Genomic DNA, 19,094 nt, shown 5'->3' on the forward strand with positions numbered 1-19,094 from the left:
CCTCTTCATCACCTTTTTGTGCTGGGGTGCAGAAATAGTGAGCCGCTGTGTTTGACCATTGCTTAACCATCTTCTTGTTCAAGGCATCCAGCACTCTCCAAACTTCCCGGAGTGCACAGACAAGCCATTGAAGCTACTATGACAGAGGTGAGTTGGTTTGGCCCTTGGACTGAGAATGCTTTAAGACTAAGGGAATATTCCTCCTGCCTGTGCCCCCACTTTTCCTTCCCATCCCTCAGTCCTGGAGTGCGCCCTGGCCAAGCACCAGGCTAGGGAGACTTGGCAGGGATGCAGCTGCCAGAAGCAGGCCTGCAGCACAGTCTGTACTATAGTTTTGATCTAGACCTTGCTATGCTGCCTTTACTATCACAGATCCGCTGGCTCTTGGACGATGAGATTGTATCTGCATTGCGCCATTCGCGGCCAGTTACCTCAGACACCTTGAGTCGGGTGGCTACTCATGTTTACAGCTCTCAAGGCCGCCCAAGCTGCCTTTGCGAGGCTGTCCCTTTGCAATTTGTGTTTGGGCCTGAGAGCTCTCTGGAAAGGTTTCGTGAGGTAAGTGATGCTTTATCCTATTCCCAGGCTAAGTTCCTATTTCTGTTGGTATGTTAAAGCCCTTAACAGCCTGAGACCAGTTTACTTGAAGGGTCACCTTGTCTGATACATTCCTATTCGATCTGTGGAACTTGCACTTTTACAAGGATCACATAATGCCCATTCTGCATATGCTAGGAGTCGATCCTTTAGTGTGGATCCTTTAGCAGCACCTGTGCTTTGGAACTCCCTGCCTATTGACATTAGGCAGGTACCTCTGCTGTATTGCTTTAGACACCTGTTGAAAAAAAAATTGGTGTGCCTACCTAGATATTTAAGTCTCTCTGTGTGTATATGTTTTTTAAAATTTTACAGATTTCTTTATCTGTGTTTTAACAGTGATTAGATTATGCATATGTGTGTTTTAATAGTTTTGCTGGTATTTATATTGTATTGAGGATCCTCTGTGGTGCAGAGTGGTAAGCGGCGGTAACGCAGTCAAAGCGCTGCTCACGGCCAGAGTTCGAGTCCAACGGAAGAAGTTGAATCTCCGGTAAAAGGGGTCAAGGTCCACTCAGCCTTCCATCCATCTGTGGTCGGTAAAATGAGTACCCGGCATATGCTGGGGGGTAAAGAAAGGCCGGGGAAGGAACTGGCAATCCCACCCCATATATACGGTCTGCCTAGTAAACGTCGCAAGACGTCACCCTAAGAGTCGGAAACGACTCGCACTATAAGTGCGGGGACACCTTTACCTTTTTATATTGTATTGATGTAGAGCACTTAAAGTTTTCTAAGCAATCTATAAAGTTTTCTAAATAAAAGGAATTCATTTTTGTTTTTTCCATAAGTATTCTGTTACCACAGTCCTTTAACCTTTAACTCATAGACCCTAAACAATACCCCCTGCAGCTTTCACCCACTACCCACCCACCCACTCACTATCTGTCTACACTTCTCCATTCTCATTTACTCTGTCTTGCTTTATGCCTTCAAAGTATGCACCTCTGCATACTTCTGCCTTTTGCTTGTTCCTTGCCAGTGAGGCTTCATCCCATTCTTTCTATTGCAGGAGTTCCAGAGAATGACCCTACCTGGCTACGTCCTCAATGCTGAGGGGAATGATTTCTACTATGTTTCCATCAGTCGCCTACATGCTCCAGCAGGAGGACCCAGCCCTTCAGTAACTCTTGAGAGCACCATGACAGGAGGCAGGTGTGAAAGCAGCAACAAAACAGAAGGCTCCTTGCCCTGTTCTACTCCGCCAGAGGAGGCTCATGGTCTCTGGGCATGGGCAACAAGTGAGAACAAGGCCGGGCTGGAGACAGGAGAATTCCTGGATGTAAGTAGCTATGTGCATGATGAGACAATAAAGTGATCTCAATTGGCTCAGGTGATTAGTAATACTGATTGTTAAGATTGGCTATTGGGGAAGGGCACTTTGGGGCTTGCCTTCTGGTTTGGAAGTGAGCTCTGCCACCTCCTTGCTGTGATGCAGGTGTCGGAGGAAGTTCCACGACTGGATCAAGCCCTTACTTCAGAGTGTGGCTCCTTGGATGAGGAAGCTGCACTGAGCCAGCTACAACCTCTCCCTTGCTCCTTGGAAAAGTGGAACAGTGAGAAAACACCGTCTGTAGCAAGCTTGGCAGACTCTGTGACTCCAGGTAGGGAAGATGAGGAGGTATCTCCACCTGAATTTTGGTGCAGGAAGGTAGGTGGCATATAATGGGGAATTCATCCATATGGAGCTGCAGTAGACCATCCTTCCCAAACCTGGTGTCCTCCAAGATGTTTTGGTCTTCAGTTCCCATCAACCCTATCCAACATAGCTGATGGTCAGGAATTATTTATTTATTTTATTTATTTAATTACATTTCTAGACCGCCCTATAGCAGAAAGCTCTCAGGGCGGTGTACAACAAATAAGGGGAATTGTTGTCCACAACATCCAAAGGGCATCAGGATGGGGAAAGGCCACTTTAGGCCAACACTAGGTCATTATATTACCCTGCTTAGCAGTTTTATTTTTCTGGAGTATGACTAGTGGGATTACTGGGAGAGGCAAGTAGAGGAGAGTGCCCTCTTTATCTGGGACCAGGCAATGCTCCTTTGTGTTTCATGTGCAGGCAAACCTGTTCACAGGGTCATGGCCATTCTTTTGTCCTGGTAGCTTGTGGTCCTTGCACAAGTGTTCTAGGTATATTTCTCTAAGCTGCACAGGCATTAACAAATTACTCTTGCTTGATTTCCATGTTCCTATTGCAACAAGTATAATAAACATTTTGCAGTTTAATATTACTGGCCAAAAGAGATAATTGTTTGAATTATCTTGAATTATTTTACTATTACTATTTACTGTTGAATTCTTTTACTATTTTACTATCTTGAATTATTTGACTATTTTACTTACCTTTATTGGTAAGTAAATACACACATGGATCTCAGTGAGGGAGAGGGGATTAGGGTTTTGTATAGTTTGTTTTTCCTCTTATTTCTACCATTAAGGTTATATACTGTGACGTTGTAAACTATCTGGTTGGGAAAGAAAAATAAAACTTTTTACAACAAATATTGCTGGCCAAAATGAATCACTACAGAAATTCAGGAAAAGCACATTCTGTAATGTTACAAGAAGTAATGCAAAACCAGTCAGTGAAACTGGATTAATGAAGAATCCGTACTAGAAAACTTAGTTACCTATTGTTTGGTTTTGGTTTTGAAGTTTTAGAACCCCTGAGCTACCTGGCTTCAAGCTCTTCATGTTTCAATCCTATGTTTATAAAGCCAATTGTAATAATATAGTGGACCCAATCTGGTAGTTTAAAAATAATATATACAAAAATATTACCAAATATTATTAAAGGCCTTTCAGAACCTGGGGACTGAAATTCTGTTACCTTTTGGTGCCCCTTTCCATTTTATATGCAAGTCTTCTCTTTGTGTAAGCCTGTTAGGTGAATTTTGAGTCTCTTGTTAATTTGTTATCCCTGGCATCACTTTTTGTGGAATAATGTCCGTATTGGTGAACTAACTGCCACTCTGTGAGGGTTTCTTGCAATATTCTGTCGCTTGTACAGATCAATTGGCTTCTCTTCAGGAGGAAATAAAAAGCTTTTCAGAGCTCCCTTTTGTGGAAATAGGGATTAGAAATAGAAGGATTATATGGGAAAGTGACAAGTACTTATCCACGTTTCTTTTTAATTTGCAAATGTCTTCCTCATCTTAAGGACTCTGTTGATTTCACACACTTCATCATATCTTGAGAGGGCTTTTGGTGCCTTTTACTTAAATATACTATTCTGCCTTGTATTTTCAATTGCTTCTTAAGGTTGAGCAAAAATATGTAGTTTCACACTTGTGAGAACTGGTGTTTATTAAAGTCAGCATACTCACCCCAGGCCAGACTGTAATAGCAGCCTTGCCCTTCCTCTCTTAAGGGTGTCTGTTAAAGTGCCTTTCTTTGTAACTATGCTATAATATTGATTTTTCTGTAATCAAAGTCACTTTAGTGCTGTTGGGCTCATGAGATTGTAAGCTCTAAAAGGCTGACACGTGTCTTGCTGTTGGGTTTCTTTATGAAGTCAATCTTGCTTAGTTTCTTACATCAAACAACCCATGCAGCAGACAGGGTAAAACAAAAAACAAAAAAAACACCAGCTTTGTGACATGCTGATTCTCTTTTCTTTCCAGCCTGTTTCTTGATGCCTGGGCTGTTCAGTCACAGTTTGAAAGTTTTTTGGGGGGAGGTGGTTACATTGATCTCTGGCTCATAGTAAGAAGAGAACTGGGGGACCTTTAAGAGTCCTGGAAGCAGACTCTCAAGAGCTTCTGATCTCTCTTTTCCTATAGGTTGTGGGAAGCAGCATTCCAGTCGAGTGCAGAGCCTGGTGTCGAGCCAGGGTAGTATGGATTCTGATCTCCTAGGTGAGCAGAGTCAGTCCTCAATGGGGGTGGTTTTGTGGTGCAAGGACAAGTTATACAGCTAGGATTCTTTTGACTTAAGAAAAGTGACTTTGTGGAGACAGGACTGCAAGGGACCACCACGCTCTCCATGAACCTCTTTATGCCCTTAACCTGTTGTCAAGGATGCATGGCTGGGCATGGATGCAGTACATTTTCATTTTTCAGGGTATGATGGTGGGAGCAGCGATTCCGAATGTGAGGAGGCAATGATGAGTGACCTGGAACCCAAGTGCCCCCTCATGCCTAATTTCTGGCTGATCGTAAAAATCCACCAGGACCGGGTGGAAGTCTATTCCCACACATGGTAACATCCCCTTTCCCATGGCCCTTACCAAGGGATTCTGGTTCCCAAAACTGTAACTGTGGCTTTCACCCAAAGCTTTGTGTGCCGTTTCCTACATCCCCCTGTCCTTAACCTAGTGTTGCAACTGGCTTCTGAGCACACCTGACTTTACTTGATCTTTCCACCATGAGGCTAGCTGGATTTGTGATGCTGCCTGTTTGTGCTCATGCTGGAAAAGGCCAAGAAGTGTTGCGCTTGAACTGAGCTCACGTCCTGCCAGCCCATCGATCCCATTTTGAAAGACAACAAATTTTTAATCACGTGTCAGTGCTCCAGTTTTTCATTGTTCACTTCATGTTTGTTTGTTTATTTATTTATTTACTTCATGTTTATTTATTTACTTCATGTTCAGTCCATCTCTCATGCAACGGGGGAAGTTATTATCTATATACTTGTTGCTCTCAGAAATGGGAGCTCTCGCCAAAGATCTTCTGAGTCCTCTCCCTTTCTTCTCTGTACAGCAGCTTGAGTGCAGTGAAAGTGGCACAGAATGAGGAAGGGGAGTGTGTGCATCTTCACCATACTGTGGTAAAGAAGGTTGGTGAGATCTGCCGCATTGTGAACCAGGTAACTATGGAACATTCAAGCTCTCATCACAGTATCTTAGATAGCAGGAATATCTCCCTGTTAACAGTTCCAAAAGTCAGATTCTGCAAGCTCACCAATTAGCAAATTTTAATTCTACTTTATGGAATATTTGAGAAAATTTAAAAAGCTATACAGTAGGGCCCCGCTTTACAGCGCTTCACTTTACAGTGCTTCACTAATACAGTGGTCTCAATTAGACTAAAGCCCCACTCACACGGTGCTTGTTCTGCTTTTATGGTGGTTTTCTGGCATCGCACACCATTCTATTCAATGGGTTCCGCTTTACAGTGGTTTTTGCTTACAGCGGGGGTCTGGAACATAACCCGCTGTATGAGTGGGGCCCTACTGTAGACCTATTTAAGGCCTCTGGGATTTTCTAATCTTGGAAACGTAAAACAGATACTTGATATCTATAAATGCACTGTTATACACTGATGTATCTTTGCACCTTAAACATGAGGACTGGGAAGTTAACATTTTTAATAAGGAAGCTGAGATTCCCAGATGCTAGATAAATGCACCAGATTCTGCACATCCTAGTATGATTAAAATCATGCAAGTGGTTAATCATAGAATAGTAGAGCTGGAAGGAGCCTATAAGGCCATCAGGTCCAACCCCCTGCTCAAAGCATATATCAAGGCAAATACCAATTTCTAGTTCTGCAGCCAGTTTGTGCAAACTGCCACCAAGGAAGAGAAAACTATGGCTAGGCTTACATCCTGTGAGGAAGCATTAAGTCCATCTTTGCTGTCCCCTTCTGTTTGTAGCGGCTGCTGCTTCAAGATCTGCATGACAGTCATATTTGTAACTCTCTCCTTGTTGCTGAGAGTGAGGAGGATATCTGGAAAAGTGAAACACCATACATCTATCAGCAGCGCGCTGGGCCTGATGGTAGGAGCTTGAAGCATTATCCGTATACACATTAATGTTGTGCTGAGCCTTACAGCTTAGAGCCTCTTCCTTCTCACCACCACTGTGGGACCCTTGGCAATTGCCACTTCGGCAGTGCCCTAATTACATTGCTGCAGGCTTCCTACAGGCCACAGGATGAGAGTCCTCTCTGACTCTACCAGCCATGACCTGGCAGTACCTGGAGTAGTAACAGCTGACGAATCCTCTTCACCTTTTCATTGCTGCATTGGTGGTGATGTGCTGCCATGCTTTTCAGGGCAGGCCCAATAGGTTTCCTATTTAGGGTACTTGAGAGGTATGTGTTTGCTTTTTGTGCTTGTGGCAGAACTGTTACAAAGGAGGGCAGGGGGATGACAGTCAGTCTCTGTGCTGTGTGGATGGGCTAACTGTAGGACAATTGTCTGGAGGGCTGGCCTGCTGAATTGCATTCTCCCCTGTGCAGACTACCCTGGAGAGGAGAGCTACCAGTCCCGTGACTATCTTGCAGCCACCATGCAGTTCATGCCAGGACATTTTGCCTGCGATGCAGTCTGGAACGCCACCATCCATGTACATTCGCGACTCAAGATGGGGCCCAATATGGGTGTTGCACGTGGTGGGTATCTGGATACAGGTACCTCTGGCTAGTGAGGAGATTTACATGGTATGGATGTAGCTGTCCCCAGACTCCCCACTCCTGGGGGATGAATTCTGTCCTGTCATAGCGTTGGCGTTTCCTCCCTCCTCAGTTGTGGCCCACTGATGATACAAATTAATTGTTAGGATGGGTGTAAGGGTTGGGTACGTGAAAGGGGTAGAAGCTAGATGTGAGGAAGGGCCTGAGATAAGCTAAAGACTAGATAGTGCTGCTGCAAGCTCCTTAGTGGAAGGGTGAGCTAAAAATGTGGTGGTGATGGATAAAATGAGCCGGATAAAAATCTGAGCAGGCTGATTTATTAGAAGATATCCTAGTGTTGTGGTAAGGTTACATCATGGAAAGTGTTGTATTAAAAATAACTCCCTTTTTAAGCAATAAAACTCTATTTTAAAACCCTGCTTTAGGCTAGCTACTACCTAAAAGAAGCTCAAGCATTCGAAATAATACAGCTTTTTCCATCCCAAATATGTCCTGATAAAGAACACTGTAGTATGTAACGTACAAGGATTTGATATTTGTCTATTAGAGACACTCAATGCTTATGTAAGACAATCATCAAAAATTATATTTTTCAAAAAGTGGGTATATTGGGAATGGGCAGTGATTATGAGGATTAGGCTGGATTCATATTTGGGATAAGAAAATAAAAAGGGAGGGGTGCTGTACTGGATTTTAAAGATAGCAATGGGTGGTGCATTGAACCAGATTTTGCAGCTTGTAAACCATCTTTCTATCTCTCTGTCCTATAGCCATCCAAGCCCTGCGCTCTGTGCTCAATGCTTTCTCAGTGGTTAACAGGAAGAATATGTTTGTTTACCAGGAGCGCTCCACCAAGTCTGTTTTCTATTTACGGTAAGTTCACAATGCCCTGTACAACTCCCACCCCACAAGCAGGGGAGCAAACTTGAGCTGTGGTCTCTCCATCTCCTCTGCTGGTGTCTCCCCTGGGCCTTTTGAAATGCTCTTCAACCCCATCCAGCTTGGCTTAACCCTCTCTTTGTTGTTCTTCTCCAGACTCTCTGAAACCACCTCCAGTGGGAAGGGTGGGGAAGCTGAAATCCAGAGCCTTGCAAGCCACTCGCTGGCACTTTCACGCAGCCAGGAGCCTGCTGAGGACCTGAGTGTGAGTCTGCCTTCATCACGAGGAAACCTCTGTACCCTTGCTGGCAAGAGCAAGAGAGCGAGCATGCAGGATACAGGCAACATGCTCCCTGCTCTCTTTCCAGGAAAGTTGGTCTGCCGCTTTATCTTCTCAGGCTTCTTCCGTTCTCCTTGATAGGGCTCTCGCTCCTCCTTGGAAGCAGCCTCTTGCCGCAGTGTGGATTCAGCCCGCCCTGTGAGCCAAGTGGACAGGCATATCCAGCTGGTGGTTCATGGAGTTGCACAGGCAGGTCAGTCACACACTCATTCACTGTAATACCAGAGAGGGGAAACTGCTGTCAAGTCCCCTGTCCCCTGAGGTATTTGAAGACAAGACAGAAATGGATTTAGTAGCTGTAGCCCCTGAAAGCAGCTTTCCCGACCTGGCACCTTCCAGATATTGTTGGACTACAATTTCTATCATCCCTGTTCATTGGCCGTGCTGGCTGGGGCTGATGGGAGTTACAGTCAAAAACAACTGGAGGCACCAGGCTGTGAATGCCTGCCATAAGGTTTTTTTTTAAAAGTGTTCTGCACGGCAGCCCTTTCTGCATAAAGAAAAAAGGGGAAAGCAGCCTTTTACCAATAGCATTGCCATTCTTTAGCTCATCACCAGCCCCTCTGGAATCTGTTAATGTTTTGCTTTGTCTGTAATTTAACAACAAACCATTGACATTCTTTTCCTTTGTGGTTTAACTGCTTCTGGCTTTTCCTCTAGACAACCATCAAGGGGAAAGCTTGCCCATGCTCTTGTGACATAGTTCACTCTGTAGCACACACGGATCATTGATCTGGAACTACAGCTAATGAAGCAGTTGCAACTTCAAGAAATGGCAGGTGAAAATCTGCAAAGGAACATCACAAGCTGCCTTATACTGAGTTGGACCATTGGCTCTTCTAACTCATTATGGTCTATACTGAATGGGAGCAGATTTCCCATGATTCGAGCAGGGGTCTCACCCAGCCCTACCTGGAAATGCCAGGGACTGAACGTGAGACCTTCTGCATGCAAAGTAGCTGCTCTGCCACTAAGCTATGGCTTTTCTGTGAGAGGGAGTAGATTGATGCTGCTGTAAAGCTCAGGAATAATAGCCATTAGGGCTGTGCACAGACCTCCTTTATCTGCCCCGTGGCTTCAATCCGGATGGGGGTCATCAGGCTGACCCACCCTACGTCAATCCGGGGACCACCCACCCTGGCTCAGAGCCACTCCCGAATAAATTTGGTAGGCAGGGTTCATGTTTAATAAGGGTAAAAAAACAATGCTAAATTTACATATGGCGGGGCAGGGGGCGGGGAAGGAGACACTGCATCTCCTTCCCCTTTCTCTCTCCCTCCCACCCAAGAGTGGGTCAGTTTATACTGCTTGATACTACAGGAAAGCCCTTTTGCAAAACAGCATTGTGCAGGAGGGAGAATTCCTGGGAGATGCTGTTTTGCAGAGGGCTTTCCTGCAGGAAAGCTCCTTAAAAAACAGCACCCATACCCCCCAGAGGATCACTGCCTCTACTCATCAGGCAAGAAGGTGAGCCACGGCTGCCTCTTCTTCCTGCCTGATGCCCCACCCCCTGACAGGCCCAGCGTGCTCTGAAACATGAAATCCAACCTGTAGTGATCTTTGGCTGTCAGAACCAGACTCGATCAAAGCCCAGCCACGTCCAAATGGGGCCGATTTGGCTCGGGCCTCAGCCAAACCTGGTGTACAACCCCTAGCAGCCAGATTGTGTGGGCTGTTTGAAAAATGGAGCACACTAGGTTGGAGGGGAGATGGAGAGATTGTCCTCCTGGCTCGGGTATAAGAGAGATAGGTCCCCTAACTCAGCATCTTATAGGAGACAAAGACTGCATATTGCAATTCTGCTCTTATAGGACCTGAGATCACAGATGAGCTCGTGAAGGTTCTACGCAGGCGCCTAGACGAGGCCACATTGGACATCATCACAGTTATGCTTGTGCGGAACTGCAAGCTCACTCCTGCGGATGTGGAGGTAATTGAAATGGAAATGGACTGCCTTCAAGTCAATCCTGACTTATGGTGACCCTATGAATAGGGTTTTCATGGTAAGTGGTATTCAGAGGTAGTTTACCATTGCCTTCCTCTGGGGCTGAGAGGCAGTGACTGGCCCAAGGTCACCCAGTGAGCTTCATGGCTGTGTGGGGATTCGAACCCTGGTCTCCCAGGTCGTAGTCCAACACTTTAACCACTACACCACACTGGCTCGTGGAGGTAATTACTGTGCCCCAATTAATATTGAATAAACTGCAGGTTCCTGCTCCCACAATCAGTCCAATATGTTCTTTTCTTCCAGACAAGCTTTTATTCCTTAGCTAAAATTTCCAGGCTGGATGTTCTCAGGGTATCAGACCAATGACAGGTTCTTCTCCCTATAGTTCATACAGCCCCCAGGCAGCCCGCCTACTGAAGTGCTGCAGTTTACTCTGCCCCCCTCCTGCCTGCCCTGGCTCCCAGCTGTGGCCTGCTATCTACGCCAGAATCTGCTGATCTTCCTGCACACACCCAAGTACACAGACAGTAATGTTGAGAACCATTTCAAGGTGAGAGTGCAGGTGCCTGTGCCTGATGCTGCATGTTCAGGGGCATTGGAGCGACTTTACTGTTTGTCTTAGAGGGCTGAGGGAGTATGTGCAAAGAACAAGATGACAAACATCTCAAGGGTACCAAGCTACCATTGGGCTAGGTACAAATGGATCATAGCAACTACACCCCCCCCTCTGCCTGGAGACTTGTGTTGCCAATCCTGGGTGCCATCATGAAGGTCCACCTGTGAAAGAGCAGGAACTGGGAGAATGAATAAGTGAAAACAGAAAGAAGGGTCCAAACTGGACTGTACCTGCAAAGAACCATAAAGATTCTTCAGATTCAGAAGCAAGTATGGTCTAATTAGCTAGTGGGTCTTGCAATTCTGGGTATAGCTTGCTAAGGACAATAAAACCTGAGTTAGAGGATGGAGCAAGCTTTCTCCCTATGGCTACTGTTGTTGCATTAGAACAACATTTTACAAAGGAAAGTAGATATACTTCTTTTATGTTAACTGAGCAAAGGCTTCATAGTAGAGTAGCAAGCCATTTCAATAAGGTCGCGTGGCATGGCCTGCCAAAGAAATCTGAAAAAGCCAACATATATATTGAATGTATTGTCATAACCAAGAATCTACACATCACATCTCATGTCATATAGTTTGTATCTCTCCCTCAAAAAACACCCGAACTGATTATACCCTAGCAAAGTTGTGAGGTCTCATTCCCAGACTAGTACCAAATTTGTAACTAAATACTAACTAACCTTGTACACAGAAACACCATCAGCAGTGTTGCTATGCCTTTTTAAAAAGCTCTAATCCTGAGATACCCAGATCAAGCCAAGAGGTAGCAAACAGCCAGGATTTGAAAAAGCAGCAAACAAAATCAGAAGAACCCCCCAAAAAATGAAAATCAGGTATAAAAATGATTTATAAAATAGCAGTTACATGTGAAATAAACATATATGTGGACATAAGTAGTAGTCAATGTTGTGTAACTATATAACAATTTCTCCAGACATTTCAAATAGGCAAGGTTGCCACATCCTCAAGGGAGACCCTGTCTTCCTTCTGTCTCCTCTTCATCCCCTGCCCCCCCATTCTCCCTCACCCCATTCTATGTTCTCTTTGTGTAGAACAGAGCCTAGCTTCATCAGTCAAACCACTATTTTTGGAGACATGCCCTGCAGTTTCACCAAAACAGTGAGCTTGAAAGTAAGGTTTCTACAAAGTGATCTAGCCCTGTGCCACACTTTAAAAAAAAAAAGGATAGGAGGGGAAATAGGTAGAAGCAGCAGCATATCTCCTTGCTGTTTCCCTTTTGCAGAAACTTACACACCAGGATTTTCTCAGTATGTTGTTGTTATGTGCCTTCAAGTCGACTACAACTTATGGTGACCATATGAATAAGCGATCTCCAATAGCATCTGTCGTGAACCACCCTGTTCAGATCTTGTAAGCTCAGGTCTGTGGCTTCCTTGATGGAATCAATCCATCTCTTGTTTGGCCTTCCTCTTTTTCTACTCCCTTCTGTTTTTCCCAGCATTGTCATCTTTTCTAGTGAATCATGTCTTCCCATGATGTGCCCAAACTATGATAACCTTAGTTTTATCATTTTAGCTTCTAGTGATAGTTCTGGTTTAATTTGTTCTAACACCCAATTATTTTTATTTTTTGCGGTCCATGGTACATGCAAAGCTCTTCTCCAACACCACATTTCAAATGAGCTGATTTTTCTCTTATCCACTTTTTTCACTGTCTAACTTCCACATCCGTACATAGAGATTGGGAATACCATGGTCTGAATGATCCTGACTTTACTGTTCAGTGATACATTTTGCATTTGAGGATATTTACTAGTTCTGTCATAGCTGCCCTCCTCAGTACTAGCCTTCTAATTGATTGACAATAATCTCCATTTTGGTTAATGACTGTGCCAAGGTATTGATAATCCTTGACGAGTTCAGTGTCCTCATTGTCAACTCTAAAGTTACATAAATCTTCTGTTGTCATTACTTTAGTCTTTTTGATGTTCAGCTGTCGTCCTGCTTTTGTGCTTTCCACTTTAACTTTCATCAGCATTCATTTCAAATCATTACTGTTTTCTGCTAATAGTATGGTATCGTCTGCATATCTTAAATTATTGATATTTCTCCCTCCAATTTTCACACCTCCTTCATCTTGGTCCAATCCTGCTTTCCGTATGATATGTTCTGCATACAGATTAAATAAATACACCCCTGTCTCACACCCTTTCCGACTGGGAACCAGTCGGTTTCTCCATATTCTGTCCTTACAGTAGCCTCTTGTGCAGAGTATAGGTTGCGCATCAGGACAATCAGATGCTGTGGCACCCCCATTTCTTTTAAAGCATTCCATAGTTTTTCATAATCTACACAATCAAAGGCTTTGCTGTAATCTATAAAGCACAGGATGATTTTCCTTTGAAATTCCTTGGTCCGTTCCATTATCCAACATATGTTTGTGATATGATCTCTGGTGCCTCTTTCCTTTCTAAATCCAGCTTGGACGTCTGGCATTTCTCGCTCCATATATAGTAAAATCCTTTGTTGTGGAATCTTGAGCATTACTTTACTTGCATGGGAAATTAAGGCAATAGTTTGATAATTACTGCATTCCCTGGGATCCCCTTTCTTAGGAATTGGGATGTATATGGAACGCTTCCAGTCTGTAGGCTATTGTTTAGTTTTCCGTATTTGTTGACAAATTTTTGTCCAATTTTGGACAGATTCAGTCTCAGTAACTTGTAGCAACTCTATTGGTATGCCATCTGTTCCTGGTGATTTGTTTCTTCCAAGTATTTTAAGAGCAGCTTTCACCTCACTTTCTAAAATTTCTGGTTCTTCCTCATACTGTTCCTCTGTGAATAAATCTGTCATCCTAGCATCTTTTTATATAGTTCTTCAGTATATTGCTTCCATCTTCCTTTTATTTCATCTTGGTCAGTCATTGTGTACCCCTATTGATTATTCAACATCGCTACTCTTGGTTTAAATTTCCCTTTAATTTCTCTAAACTTTTGGAATAGGGCTCTCGTTATGCCTTTTTTGTTGTCCTCTTCTATTTCTATACAATAACTATTGTAATAGTTCCCTTTGTCCCTTTGTACTAGTCGCTGTATAGTTGCATTTAGGGTTCTAACCATGTTTCTATCTCCTTTTGCTTTTGCTTTCCTTCTCTCTTTAACCATTTTAAGAGGTTCTTCTGTCATCCATTGAGGTCTTTCTCTCTTTTTAACTAGAGGTTTTGTCTTTTTGCATTCTCCCTGATAAATGCCTCTGACTTCAATCCATAGTTCTTCTGGTTCTCTATCAACTAAGTTTAAAGCCTCAAATCTGTTCCTCATTTGATCTTTATATTCTTCTGGGATGTTATTTAAATTGTATTTTGGCATTATGATTGTTCTTCTTTAGATTTACTCTGATTTTCGGTATGAGCAGTTCATGATCTGTACCACAGTCTGCTCCTGGTCTTGTTTTTGCAGAAAGTATGGAACTTCCACATCTTCTGCTACCAATTATATAATCAATTTGATACCTATATTGACCATTTGGTGATGTCCATGTGTACAGTTGTCTTTTCAGTTGCTCCAAAAATGTGTTTGCAAAAGACAAATTATTGGCTTCACAGAATTCAATAAGACTTTCTCCTGCTTCATTTCTATCTGCTAAGCCACATTTCCCCACAGTTTCTATTTCTTCTCTGTTCCCTACTTTTGCATTCCAGTCCCCCATGATTATCAGCATATATTGTTTTGGTGTGATCTGTGTAAAATCTCTCCATTTCCTCTTCTGCGTTTGCCGTTGGAGCATAGACTTGGATGATGGTTATATTAATAGGTTTCCCATTAAATCTCATTGATATAAGTCGCTCAGACCTTGCGTTGTAGCAAAAGCAATTAGGCGCTATATCACTTCTCACTATTAAAGCAACCCTGTTTCTTCATCATTTCTCATTTCCTGCATAAAATACTTTGTAGTTGCCTGATTGAAAATGTCCCATTCCCGTCCATTTTAATTCACTCACGCCAAGTATTGTAATGTTGATGCATTCCATTTCTTGCTTGACAACTTCTAACTTTCTCTAGTTCATGCTTCTCACATTCCATGTTCCTATTGTGTACGTAGTACAATGCCAGATTCTCCTTTCGCATCTGTGCACATCAGCCTCTGGGTTTCCATTTGGCTTTGACCCAGTTGCATCATTAGTCACAGTGTCACTCGTATTTGTCCATTGTTCTTCTCCAGTAGCTCGCTGAGTGCCATCTGACCTGGGGGTCTCATCTTCCACCACTATCTTGTGTTGCATTTTGGATACTCCATTCGTAGGGTTTTCATGGTAAAAGGTATGCAGAGGTGGTTTACCATTGCCTTCCTCTTGAGTCTGGATGGATCTTAGTCTGGTGTTTCAGCTTTGACCATTCCGCCTTTGGTGCCCCTGCTAGGATTCTAGCCTCTTGGTCTAGACTCCTGACAGCATTGCTCTCAGCTTCTTTGACACTCTCAACCCCCCTCACCATGTTAAGGTGTGTATATCAGTTCTTTAAATTTGCTTAGCTAAATTAGATCCTTTTAGGAAAATACCTGGTTTTGGAGAGGATAGGATATCCAATTGCAAGGGCTCAGAGTAGTTAGCGTATAGCACTTTGGAAAAGTCAAAACAAGAACCTTTCCCAAACCTAACAGATGACAAATTCCAGATGTCCCATAGATTGGACAAATGGAAAACTTATTTATTTATTTACAATATTTACTGCTCACTGTTTGTTGAATAATTTCAATCCCAGAGTGGGGAACAAGGTAATAAATAGAAAAAATATACAAAAATTACAAAATAATATGTACAGGTCCAGTAAACAAATTAAGGTTAGAAGGCAGAATTCTACAGTAAGGACAAAACTACAATAAGGACAAAAAGTAAAACTTCCAATTTAGCCACAGGATGCTCAGACAGATTAAACAACTAATGGTCTTAGTAGCAGCTCCCTCCCCATTTGTCAGCTGTGGCAGACCATCCACTCCCACTCTCTCACACATGGAGGGCCCCACTCCCTGCCAGTGGACTCACACTCTGTGGCTTTTGAGCAACTTAACACCTTTCTCCCCCCTCCCTCTCCAAACATCTAGGCTCTTGCCCTGAGTGGTATGAATCACAGCCCATGAGCATCTCCCACCCCTCATCTGTAGTGCCAGCAGAGCAAAAACACAAAAGGAAAAAGTGGCAATAAGACACTGCTAGTGTTCCTCTTCTCTTCCCAGGCCTGACAAAATTCCCAGGCCTCAAGGTCAGCAAGGCTGCTAGGGAGGGACGTGCAGGCGGATTTCCTCTTCCATCTGTCTCCTCCTTGCCAACGGACACAAACTGTGTTTGTTTCAAGTATCAAGGTTTCAGAAACAGCTAGCTGCTGGAAAACATGAAGTAGCCATCGGTGTTATTTTCTTTGTGTAAGAAGGGAAGCGACACATAATCCCGTGATAGTTAACAAGAAGGTGGCGCTATTGCAGGGAGGAAAGTGGATGTAGGTTCTAGAACGGGAGAGTCACAAACTGGGATGAGAATTTTCTGCATCTCTATCCCAGACTATGTTTTTTATGATTAAAGGTAAATGCTTGTTCTACTGCTGTGTTAACCTTTACTGGACTGAAAAAATAATGTTTGTGCTGGGAAATACTTTGCCATAAGAGTTGTATATTATTTCCTTCATTTGATTATCCCATGCTTTTCTAGGCAGCTACCCATTTTAATGAGAATGCAGCTCCCAGCAATAGTTTTAATTTTAACAATTCTTGCCCTGCTTTTCAGCATTATTTCCATCTGAGCAACAGCAGCCCAGACCTGGATCTCTATCTGTACAACAAGCCTGGAGGCCAGGGCACTGGTGGCAAAGGTAATGAGTGTCACTGTTCTATAGCCTGATTCTATTGTTCTGACAGAGCAATCGATAGAGGAAAAGGGCCCTAGGTAGGCTACTCAGGTGCCAGAAAATGCTGTTATAGAGTCAACTACATATGCCCCACATATGCCCATATGCCTGTCCCCCAACTACATATGCTCGATCCCTATGAGTCAGGCAACTAAGGGCCTTTGGCTCAGGTGCCCCTCCTGTTTTGTCTAGTGCTGTGTCAACAGTAGGAGTTCATAGATTTATGAATCCCACCTTCAAAAGGCGTGAATTGTGCAGTGGATGGTGACTACTGCTCATCAAACACTCATTGGAGTTAACCCATTGCTGGAGAGGGCATAAAAATGAATTGACCTTTAGGTCAGGGCACAGCAGTGAGCCAGGAGGCAGGGTGCAAGCAGGAAGGACTATGGTTCGGGGGGAGGAGGTCAGTGCATAGTCTATGGCTTGTTGCTGTCAGTGGTGGGCTCTACTAGTTTGTGTGTGTATGTGTGTCTGTGTTCTGCCATACACTTGCCACCCTTTCCACCTGCACAGTGGTCTGGTTGTGCAGGTAACGTATCACCTCAAAGTGTGTCTGAACATTCTTCTGTCATGTAGGTTCCATGTTGGATCTTGTGCAGCACCTGTTTCCACCTTCCCAGTTTCAAGGTAGTTTCCTGCAGATTCCAGTGGCCCACTGTACTTTTTCCAGTGCTGCTCCCATCCTTATCCTGATATTGTGCCTGCTGTGGTTTTGGCTTTGGCTCCTGTATCACTCCCTTTTCCTCTTCTGTGTTGTCACCCAGATCTTTTCCCAGTGGATAGTTTCCCAATTCCCACCCTTTGGTCCCAAGAAGACCCTTACTGGAGACAGGATTCAGGTTAAAAAAATTCACAGTGAATATGGGTTAGAAATGGCTGCAAATTTGCTGTTTCTATTTATTTATTTATTGTTTTATCTATTTATTTATTGTTTTATTTATATCCCGCCCTTCCTCCCAGCAGGAGCCCTGGGCAGCAAACAAAAGCACTAAAACACTTTAAAACATCATACATTTTTGATAGAGAGTAGAAGAGCTATGCTTCTATTGTAATCGCCTCCTTGGAACAGCTGTGGGAGTAAAGTGTTCTGTGGGCTTCAAAAGAGCTGGATAAATGTATGAAGCATTATCTCTCATGCTCCCTTATTATGTAGTTTAGGATTGGTAAGAGATTTTTCTCCTACATAATCTTGGAGATGGGAGAAAGGGAGAAGACCTCCATGATGCTGTGATGTTGGAACTGGTGACAGCAGTTGTTGGATAGATTGAGGTTACTGACCATGGCGGACATTCAGAGATGCACAGTAAATACCCCCAATAATTGCCCTGTGCTTTTAAGCTCACAGTCTGAGTCATTTCCATTAGAAATCAGGCAGAACATTTTCCTTATGCCATGTTTACCCAGGCTTCAAGTTGCTGGGAATTGGAGGTAGAAGCTGCTTCCTTCAGCAGCAAGTGAACTGGCTTACCCGAGCCCTCTAGCATTACCTGTGCCTTCGGTCCTGTGCCTTTGTTAGCAGGTTTTCTACTTGCGGGTTATTATTTATTTTATTTATAAAAATATGTGTATACTGCTCTTTCATTAAGAACATCAAACAGTTTACAACATGTTAAAAAAAGCCACCATTGAATAAAAACATTAAAAATTGAGGACAGGAAGGTTTGCTTCTGCGGGGAGGTGTCTCACAAGCCTGGAGATTAGGCTTCCCTTCCTCTGTCCAGACATGCTTCAAACATTCACTTTCCTTCCAGGTGAAGCCAGTGTCAAGCAGAAATAGAGCTAATAGGAGGCTAGGGGCATGCTGGGAGTATGTTGAAGATAGGGGCCTATAGGTGGTATGATATTCAGTGCTTCTCCCAATGTAGTGCCCACCTTCTGTTTAGGGGGAGACTCCCATGGCTGGTGTTAGTTTTCCAGTTAGAAGCCTACAATACTGTTGGTGTCTGCTGATGATGTCCAGGGACTGAGTCCTTAAATCCTTGCACATCTTTCTTATTTACATTGTCATGGAAATCTCAGTAGAAGTTGTGCCTGGCAAAGTGATTCCTGGTGCAGCCTCCTTGTCCTTCCCTTGTCTTTTCCCTGGACACTACTTAATGAGGCATCTCAGCAGCCAGGAGGAAGGTTAGAAGAGCCTAAGCGGTGCCCCCTTATTTATTCCACAGAACTTTGATCTTCCAGACTCTTAGCATGGTCATTCTGCACAGCAGTGCAAGCTGAATGCCTCTTAGCATACTACAGGGGCTTCCTGTTATTTGCTGGACTAGGAAACAATACCTAGACACTGATACTGACACTGATTTTATGCCTTCTACATTAAATTTTACCTTTGTAGTCCTTTTAGTAGCACTCCCTATATATATGTATATATGTGTGTGAATATGTATATATGTATATATATATATATAGTATTTTATGTATTTTAATTTATTTTAATGTTTTTGTGATATTACTGTTTACAATTTTATTATGTACGTGTTTGATTTG

The 19,094-nt window shown here is 43.4% G+C and overlaps 1 protein-coding gene across 10 annotated transcripts in view; it reads left to right on the forward strand.

The window, feature by feature from the left end:
- Positions 1-19,094, forward strand: part of SZT2 (SZT2 subunit of KICSTOR complex) — an 89,596-nt gene that overhangs the window by 50,423 nt on the left and 20,079 nt on the right. For 4 of the 10 annotated variants that reach the window (XM_061632659.1, XM_061632660.1, XM_061632654.1 and 1 more), the window contains exons 35-50: positions 84-147; positions 373-558; positions 1,610-1,879; positions 2,036-2,201; positions 4,386-4,460; positions 4,665-4,803; positions 5,304-5,409; positions 6,199-6,322; positions 6,786-6,938; positions 7,730-7,832; positions 7,995-8,103; positions 8,260-8,371; positions 9,990-10,108; positions 10,512-10,676; positions 16,484-16,568; positions 17,184-17,234. In XM_061632659.1, the coding sequence (XP_061488643.1) occupies positions 84-147; positions 373-558; positions 1,610-1,879; positions 2,036-2,201; positions 4,386-4,460; positions 4,665-4,803; positions 5,304-5,409; positions 6,199-6,322; positions 6,786-6,938; positions 7,730-7,832; positions 7,995-8,103; positions 8,260-8,371; positions 9,990-10,108; positions 10,512-10,676; positions 16,484-16,568; positions 17,184-17,234 (2,027 nt within the window). The remainder of the gene's footprint in view (positions 1-83; positions 148-372; positions 559-1,609; positions 1,880-2,035; positions 2,202-4,385; positions 4,461-4,664; positions 4,804-5,303; positions 5,410-6,198; positions 6,323-6,785; positions 6,939-7,729; positions 7,833-7,994; positions 8,104-8,259; positions 8,372-9,989; positions 10,109-10,511; positions 10,677-16,483; positions 16,569-17,183; positions 17,235-19,094) is intronic. The other 6 variants (XM_061632661.1, XM_061632657.1, XM_061632664.1 and 3 more) reach the window with 3 other exon arrangements.

This window comes from Rhineura floridana, chromosome 6 (genome assembly GCF_030035675.1).
Source record: "Rhineura floridana isolate rRhiFlo1 chromosome 6, rRhiFlo1.hap2, whole genome shotgun sequence".
NCBI classification, from domain to species: Eukaryota; Metazoa; Chordata; class Lepidosauria; order Squamata; family Rhineuridae; genus Rhineura; species Rhineura floridana.